The sequence below is a fragment of the Chlorocebus sabaeus genome, chromosome 3, assembly GCF_047675955.1.
Source record: "Chlorocebus sabaeus isolate Y175 chromosome 3, mChlSab1.0.hap1, whole genome shotgun sequence".
Classification (NCBI taxonomy): domain Eukaryota; kingdom Metazoa; phylum Chordata; class Mammalia; order Primates; family Cercopithecidae; genus Chlorocebus; species Chlorocebus sabaeus.
Window position 1 is genome coordinate 4,531,902 of NC_132906.1, and position 9,560 is coordinate 4,541,461.

General features: G+C 43.7%; 1 protein-coding gene across 1 annotated transcript in view; it reads left to right on the plus strand.

Annotated features, from left to right (window-relative positions):
• Positions 1-6,184, plus strand: part of PARP4 (poly(ADP-ribose) polymerase family member 4) — a 95,932-nt gene extending 89,748 nt beyond the window's left edge. Inside the window, exons 33-34 of the mRNA XM_008021753.3 lie at positions 387-519; positions 5,792-6,184. Of these exons, the coding sequence (XP_008019944.3) occupies positions 387-519; positions 5,792-5,987 (329 nt within the window). The 3' untranslated portion in view covers positions 5,988-6,184. The remainder of the gene's footprint in view (positions 1-386; positions 520-5,791) is intronic.
• The last annotated feature ends 3,376 nt before the right edge of the window (positions 6,185-9,560 follow it).

The following is a 9,560-nucleotide window of genomic DNA, read 5'->3' on the forward strand; positions in this document are numbered from 1 at the left end:
GTGTAACTGGTCATATCTGTTGTTTATCTGTTGAATATTTAGGTTTACTCTTCTAAGCTATTTGTAACAGGAGCCTGAAAACTGGATTTCTTTCATTGAACTTCATGGCTCTCTGTGTATTGAAGATGGCAAGCGAGGGGCACTCTGGGTACAGTCCAGTTTCCTGACGACCATCAGGATATGATAGGCACATGGTTCCAACCGTCCTCATTTTTTATTTAAATAGCAGGCTAATTAAGGACCTTGAAGAGTATTAGAGAGTTTCATGATCTGCTCATGTACTGGTGATTTAACCATATTATAATTATTTAATGGGAATTTTATCAACAGGCACAGTTTGAGATGCAGAATTTCCAACAGACTTAATGGAGTTTTTTCCCTTTTAGGTGTAAAAGGAAGAGAACGTCTCCTGGACCTAATTGCCACAATGCTGGTACTACAGTTTATTCGCACTAGGTTGGAAAAAGAGGGAATAATGTTCAAATCACTGATGAAGCTGGATGACGCTTCTACTTCCAGGTGGCTTTAACTATAGTATTATGTAACTTATTTATATTTTCAACTATTTATTTAATAAACCTTACAAATAGCTATAGGGAATTATCTTACATGTGTAGACTACTTTATAAGTATGTAGGAAGAGAATTTGTTTGCAGGTGACAGCTTGCCCACAGTCTCCTGTGGCAGGCAGGGCTGATGTGGTATTTGTACCTTGGGCTGCACAGGAAACAGGCTCAGAGAGTTTCAGTGCAGCTCCCGCTGGAACCCGGCGCTCGTGGCTCTGGATGTGGTACTCTTCGCTGCAGTGTGCTGATCCCCGGCGCTGGAGCCCGGCGCTTCTGGCTCTGGACGTGGTACCCTTTGCTGCAGTGTGCTGATCCCGGGCGCTGGAGCCTGGTGCTTCTGGCTCTGGATGTGGTACCGTTCACTGCAGTGTGCTGATCCTGGGTGCCTCCAGAAGACCCACAATATGACTGTTGGGCCCAGCCCTGTTCCCAACAATGGCAGGGCCTGAGACAAGAATACAAATGGAAACCCACATACTATATGTCTAAGTATTTAAAAGTTATAAATCAAACTAGCAAACTATTAGATTAAATGTGTTCTAATCTCCTACCTTGGCAAATACAACTTCATAACCACCTGAAAGGCCAGGTTCAAATTCGGCCCTTGGCTGACCCCTAGAACCCTAAGAGGCCTTGCATGCACACATGAATACCCCACCCTACCCATCAAAATTCCATCCAGACCCCATGCCAGTGCCCCCTCACCCCAGCCACTTTGCAGCACCAGTGAGATAGCAGCACTGTTCAAACTCAGGGTGACAGACCCAGGGAAGACCCTGGAAGTGGACTCAGGGCCATGTGGTCAGGGACGCTGGAGTTGCAGGGTCTAAACAGGAGGATATGGGCTCTGGGGTGGGCACATTCTCTTGTCCCTGCAGACCCCCACCCCATGGCGAGAGGGGCAAGACCAGAGCAGGATCCCTCTGACATACATATATATATAAGTATATACATACACATATGCACATACATACACATATACACATATACATACACATGTAATTGGCTTATATTCTTTTAACGGCAAGGTAAGGGGAAAACTAATCAAACTAATAAAAATATTATTGCAAGGGGGGTTTGGTAGAGGGGACAAGGATGGAAGCTAGGTTTCTCCTAGTGTGCTTTGTTTTACAGTTTTGACTTTGGAACTATGTAAATATTTTACATAATAATGGATAAGATTGATATTTATTTATTAATTTATTTATTTATTGAGATCATCCGGCTCTGTCACCCAGGCTGGAGTGCAGTGGTGCAATCTCAGCTCACTGCAGCCTCCGCCCCCTGGGCTCAAGCCATCTTCCCACCTCAGCCTCCTGAGTAACTGAGACTACCGGTGTGCACCACCACACCCTGCTAGTTTTTGTAATTTTTGTAAAGACGGGGCTTCACCATGTTACCCAGGCTGGTCTCGAACTCCTGAGCTCAAGCAATCCTCCCACCTCACCCTCCTGAAGTGCTAGGATTACAGATGTGAGCCACCGTGCCCAGCCTAGGTATTAATTTAAGGTGACTTAGTACATAATTTGACTATTATCTCCCCAGTGGGATAGTACCTAAGGATTAAAAAATATTACGAAGAAATCTCACTGGGAGTAGCCATGGTGTTAATAATACTTTTGATTTGTTATTTTGGAAGGTAGATATTAATGTTGTTAGAAACTAATATGTATAAAATCAAATAAGTTAAACGAAATCCCTTGATTTCTAAACTTGAACTAGATCAGAGAATAGAGGAACATGTTACATGACACCATGCAAATGCAGTCAGCAAAATCTGAAATGTGGGGAAATAAATGGCAAGAGAAAAATAAATGGCAATAGAAAAAAAAAGGTTGAGGATCAGAACCTGTAAATAAACCTTTAGAGACATATCAACCAAAAGCAAGGGTAGACCTTGTTTATATCCTGATGTAAACAAAACCCACTGCATTTAAAAAGAATGAGACAGGGAAAATGAAATTAAATTAAAATTAAATTAAAAATTTAATTTTTAATTGTTTAATTAAAAATAAAAACAATTTTTAAGTGTCATGATTAAGAAAAAGTTCTCAAACACAAAACAGGTGTTCAGGAAGTTCTGGGCTAGGCAGATTGGCTCACGCCTGTAATCCAAGCACTTTGGGAGGCTGAGACGGGAGGATCGCTTGAGCCCAGCAAGATCCAGCCCAGGAGTTTAAGACCAGCCTAGGTAACCAGTGAGAACTCCCATCTCTACAAAAAACGTTTTAAAATTACCCAGGCATTGCTGGGCACCGTGGCTCACACCTGTAATCCCAGCACTTTAGGAGGCCAAGGCAGAAGGATTGCTTGCTCCCAGGAGTTCAAAACCAGCCTTGACCACATAGAAAGACCCTGTCTCCACAAAAAAATTAAAAATCAGCCGAGTGTGGTAGTGTGTGACTACTCAGGAAGCTGAGGTGGGGGGACTGCTTGAGCCCAGGAGGTCGAGGCTACATTGAGTTGTGATCCTGCCACTGCACTCCAGCCTGTGCGACAAAGTGAGACCCTGTCTAAAAAAAAGGAAAATCATAATTTACTATATGTAATGTATACTTCCATTTTTAAAAAAGCAATACTTTCTCATTAGTTTGCCAAGAAAGATTAGTATTCTTTTTTTTTTTTTCTATTTTGGGGGTTTTCTTTTTTTTGTTTTTATTTATTTAGTTTTTGAGGCCAGGTCTTGTTCTGTCACCCAGGCTGGCATGCAGTGGCATGATCTTGGCTCACTGCAACCTCCACCTCCCAGGTTCAAGCAATTCTCGTGCCTCAGCCTCCTGAGTAGCTGGGATTACAGGTGTGCACCACCATGCCAAGCTAATTTTTATACTTGTAGTAGAGATGAGGTTTTGGGCCATGTTGGCCAGGCTGGTCTTGAACTCCTGGCCTCAAGTGATCTGCCTGCATTGGCCTCTCAAAGTACTGGGATTACAGGAATGAGCCACTGCACCAGCCTAATTTTTGTATTTTATTTTAAAATAAACCAGTGCCACTTGCCAAGAGGATTAATTAAATAAATATCAAAGAAAAAACACTTTGAACAGCTAGGAGATGGGACTAACAAATTAGTATTTGACTTAATAGGCACATCCAAAGAGGCACTTACCCTATTTAGATCATTGCCAATTATTAATATTATAGCTGTTAGAACAAGTATAAACTTTGAACTTGCTTTTGAACTGTAATATCACAAAGTATTAAAGCAAGATTTTCAAAATTGATCAAGTATATTCCAGCATATTGCTCTTACCACATTACTGCTATTGTTCCAGCAAAATGGTTTGTTAGGACTTTAGTACATAAGATAAAATGATTTTAGACTGGGCATGGTGACTCACACCTGCAATCCCAGCACTTTGGGAGGCTGAGGTGGGCAGATCACGAGGTCAAGAGATTGAAACCATCCTGACCAACATAGTGAAAGGCTGTCTCTACTAAAAATACAAAAATTAGCTAGGCATGGTGGCACGTGCCTGTAATCCCAGCTACTCAGGAGGCTGAGGCAGGAGAACTGCTTGAACCAGGGAGTCAGAGGTTGCGGTGAACTGAGATTGTGCCACTGCACTCTAGCCAGGTGACACAGTGAGACTCCATCTAAAATAAATAAATAAATAGATATTTTTTACTCCCTGTTTATTGCATATTTGAAGCTTTCTCTATATTTTCTGTTTCAGGATGTACTTAGTAACATTGATGCAGGAGCACATTACATGGGGGTGTAGACACAAGATTTTCTTTTTTTTTTTTTTTTTGAGACGGAGTCTCGCTCTGTTGCCCGGGCTGGAGTGCAGTGGCTGGATCTCAGCTCACTGCAAGCTCCGCCTCCCGGGTTCACGCCATTCTCCTGCCTCAGCCTCCTGAGTAGCTGGGACTACAGGCGCCCGCCACCTCGCCCGGCTAGTTTTTTGTAGTTTTTAGTAGAGACGGGGTTTCACCGTGTTCGCCAGGATGGTCTCGATCTCCTGACCTCGTGATCCGCCCCTCTCGGCCTCCCAAAGTGCTGGGATTACAGGCTTGAGCCAAGTCACAAGATTTTCTTACTAGTGGAATGGTGAACTAAAAAGTGTAGAGGCCACTGGACTGAAGGAGGCCAGCTGAATTAGTGAAAATATTCAAAGCCAGTTTTGTTGTTTTCAGCAGTTAGTAACCTATAAGTAGATGAATATTTACCAGGAAACATTGGTCTCTTACCCACTTTGGCATGCTTCTTATTTAGTATGTTCCTTCTGTCATGACATTCAGTGAACATTTATTGAGTGCCTACTGTGGACCAGGGACTAGTAAGCATGTTAAGTTTATAAGCTTTGTTAATTTCCACCACAAACCCATAGGACCTCATGTTATTCTCGTAATAGAGGAAACTGAGATTCCCAGTGTTGAATGAAAGCCACACAGTATCACATGACCCATATCATGTGATTGCAGAGTCAGGACTCAAACCCAGCTCTTAACCACCACGCTATACTGACGGTCCTTTCCCAGTTCACAGGGAAAAATCAGGAACAGGGAGAGAATTTTCAAAATATTAAGTTTCCCCCATAGAATTTTCTGAAGAACTTTGGTGTATGTTGCCACTTGTTCACTAACAAGTTCTAGCAGATGATAGAACAAGTGAGGAAGTAGCTAATTAATATTAATTAACAATCTCAGAATTTTTCTGAGTGTTGAATAGACCTGAATATTCAACAGTCTCAAATATTTGACACCATTTAGTGGACACAGACTTGACTCGATATGCTTATTCTACCAAGTTATTCCTGGTTTACGTGACACAGCTGAATATATGCCAGTTTCATGGCGGACTCTCAGATATTCTGAAGGTACCTAATCAAGTTGGTACAGTGGGAAGGAGAAACAGAAGCCTCATTTGTAAAACAGTACTTGAGTTTGTGCGTGGAGAATGGATAGGATTTAGATTGAGAAGCATGGAAAGGGGACAACCATAAACAACTGTGGAGAAGCTGGAACTCGAGCTGTCCTGTAGGCAGCAGGGATGCCTGGAGGCACGTAGAAGCCAGGAAGTGGTGGGCACGGGACACTTGACAATGCAGTGCATAAGCTCAAGGTCAGACGGGTAGAAGTCCTGTAAGATGTCAAGGAAAACTGCTTTTATTAAATATCTTAATTTTTGGCAGAATCATTTTGTCTGATACAATGTGATGGGTTTAGTACCATATTACATATCGTTATATTCTGAAATCTGAAACATTTTTTTTTTAATCTAGGAATATTCCCTGGGCTTTTGAGGCTATAAAGAAAGCAAGTGAATGGGTAAGAAGAACTGAAGGACAGTACCCATCTATCTGCCCACGGCTTGAACTGGGGAAAGACTGGGACTCTGCCACCAAGCAGTTGCTGGGACTCCAGCCCATAAACACCGTGTCCCCTCTTCATAGAGTCCTTCATTACAGTCAAGGCTAAATCAAATGAAACTGAATTTTAAACTTTTTGCATGCTTCTATGTAGAAAATAATAAAATGATAATAGATATTTATAATGAAACTTCATTAAGGTTTCATTCAGTGTAGCAATTACTGTCTTTAAAAATAAAGTAAGTGGAAGCAGAATTACTTTAATCAACTAACAAGCAATAATAAAATGAAACTTAAAATATTTCAGTTTTCTGTGTCTCCTTGTTTTTTGTTATTTTTTTAAATATTTTTTATTGTTTTGAGACAAAGTTTTGCTCTTGTTGCCCAGACTGGAGTGCAGTGGCGTGATCTCAGCTCACTGCAATCTCCTCTTCCTGGGTGCAAGCAATTCTCCTGCCTCAGCCTCCCGAGTAGCTGGGATTATAGGCGCCTGCTACCACGCCCTGCTAATTTTTTGTATTTTTGGTAGAAACAGGATTTCACTGGGTTGCCCAGGCTGGTCTCGAACTCCTGACCTCAGGTGATCCACCCACTTTGGCATCCCAAAGTGCTGGGATTACAGGCGTGAGCCACTGCGCCAGCCTGTTGTTGTTTTAGAGATGGTCTCAATCTGTCTCCCAGGCTGGAGTGCAGTTGTGCGATCATAGCTCACTGCAGCCTCAAACTCATGGGTTCAAGGGATAGTCCCGCCTCAGCCTCCCAATTAACTGAGACTACAGGCATGTAGTCCCACCCAGCTAATTTTGGGGTGTACTTTTTGTAGAGATGGGGTCTTGCTATGCTGCCTAGGCTGGTCTTGAACTACTGGCCTCAAGCGATCCTCCCACCTCAGCCTCTGAATGTGTTGGGATTACAGGCATGAGCCTCTGCACCCAGCTAGTGTTTCAGAGCTTTAAGGTGATGAGAGATGCTTGCTTCTGGATGGTCCTGGGAGCCTGTGTCCTCACATTCAGGAGTCCAGTGGAAAGCTGGCTCAGCTGGACTGAGCAAGCTGAGAAGAAACATGGTCTTTCGTAGGGGATCTGTCAGGGTGGTGGGAGAAATTATAAAAATTAAGTTGTAGGAAATAGATACAAACCTTCTTGGAGGGTCAGGAGGTTTGCATAGCTTCAGTAAAAGATTTGGCTGAAGGCAGCTGAATTCTCTTAAAAGCTTAGGGCGTGGATACATAGGAATGTAGAGGAGTTTAAATAGCTTATTTACTCATATGCTCCTAAGCCTGACCTTTGATCATTTGTGGGCGCATGACTGCTCTCTACTCAGAAGGTCAGCAATGTTAATTACCCTCTAGTGGTGTCTACTTGAGACCTTTGTCATTAAATCTGTACTGAATAAATGCTTGGAGCCCCAGCCTGTCAGGGCCGTGGCTGCTGACTCTTTATAGCACCCTCCTCGGTGTCTGGGAGCTGCCCAGTCCCCTAGCCTGCTCTTTCATGGGATACCTGTGTCTGAGTGCGTTTCTTCATCCGTCACATGGCCAGGGTCTGTAGGTCGCCCCCAGCAAGTTACTGACAGTTTGAAAATTACACAGGATTGGTTGCTGAGTTGGATATTTTAGTCAACATTTATTAAGCCCATGCCTCAGCAGTAGTTGACTTTTGTCTAAATGGAGAGAAAAAATTCTAGTTTTCCCAAACGTCCAATGCTCCAACCAAAACATACTGAATCAAGATTTCCAGAAGAAAATCCTGGCAACTTGGATATTTAATAAGTGCTCCAGATTATCAAGCACATTTGAACACAATGGCCCAGGTGGCCGTATCTCAAAGTGTGAGTCTGTGAACTGGCATTGTCTGCCTCACTCGGGAGCTCATCAAGACAGGCAGAATCTCTGGTCCCATTCGAGGCTATTGAATCAGAAGCTGCATTTTTATTTAGCAAGGCCCCCAGGCGACTCCTGTGCATGTTTATAGTTGAAGGGCTAGTGGACTGCGGTGACAGGAACATATTTAGTGCTTGTGCAGGGCCTTGTTTTAAGAACCCATGATGCTTGTGCACAGTGGAGCATCCCATCAGTCCAATTGTTGGGAGAAAAGCTGAGGCAAGACTTCTAGTCTGATATCATATGAAAAGAGCCTTGGAACAAGTTATGAGTCCAGAGTTTAAAACCTCTTGTGGCCTGTGGAACACCAGGCTCTGTGCTTAAGGGTGGAAGGCTGCACTACAGCCTAAGCCCAGGGCATAAAACCCCTCGTGGCTTGGATGGAATCCAGGACTCCGGGCATAAAACCCCTCAGTGGCCTCTGGAATGTGTCCAGACTTGCTGGCTCCTTGCTTCTTGCTCTCCCAAGATCGTAAATTGATTGTATTTTCAAAACAAAAAAACAACCCCATTAAAAATCGGCAAAAGAGCCGGGCGCGGTGGCTCAAGCCTGTAATCCCAGCACTTTGGGAGGCCGAGACGGGCAGATCACGAGGTCAGGAAATCGAGACCATCCTGGCTAACACGGTGAAACCCCGTCTCTACTAAAAAATACAAAAAAAACTCACCAGGCGAGGTTGCGGCGCCTGTGGTCCCAGCTACGCCAGAGGCTGAGGCAGCAGAATGGCATAAACCTGGGAGGCGGAGCTTGCAGTGAGCTGAGATCCCGCCACTGCACTCCAGCCTGGGCGACAGAGCGAGACTCTGTCTCAAAAAAAAAAAAAAAAAAAAAAAGACTCTCGGGGTGTCAGGACTTACCAAAAGATGAATGAAAGTGGGGAATGCAAAGAGCTGGAGGCTTCCTCTGAGCTCCCCGTTTGGATGTAAATGGCAGTTAAAGGTTCAGTAGGAAGAGCTGGGAGCAGGACTGCATCTTCGTCAGGTGTGGGGGAGGCTGCTGGCCTGGATTTCCGTTCTCCCACTTAACATCAGCTCTCATTCTTCTTCCTTGGGAGATTATGAAAAGGAAAACATCTCAGGTTTCCAAATGATATATATTGCCTCTGTATAAACGTCAGAACTAGGTTTTGTGAGGCCAAAACTTGATGTAGTTGCAGGACCCTTTTTAGGAAAAGAATACAAAACTACAAATGCAAGATTAGGTTCAAAAACAAATTTAGAATGAGAAAGACATAATCGTATTTTACTAATGTACAAAAGCTGACAAATTCCAAAACATCGCCCAGAACCTTGGATGGGATGATGCAGCAGAAACAATCAGCTCCGGAAAGGCCCCGTGCGCATGCGTCTTGGTGGGCCTGGAGGGGAAACATTCCCTTCCGGCCAGATCCAGCCATCCTGCTCCCCGCTGGTATTAGGTCAAGAATGAAAAGCAGGGAAATGGGCCTGGCAAAAAGAAAACTTTGGTTTCTCCCTTTGGGGAATAGACTATTTCAAATGCGCACACATCTTCCATTAAGAGGGAGTAGGAACATTTTTTATCTGCTCATTTTTATAGTCCTAAATGTTTTTATGATCAGAACATTAAAAATAAAATAGAAGGGACGGCCATTTTCCCACTCTGGTTGTTTGCATAGCTGACTTAGTGTGGGCCCCTCCGCACACGCGGAGCTCAGGGCAGCTTCCTCATGGATTTCCCACCATCCATGGCTGTTCCGAAAAACACCTGAGTGCTTTTATAAAACGCTAAAGTTCCACTTGGAGATTCTAAGCGAAATTTTCCTCAAGTGGTGAGAGGTG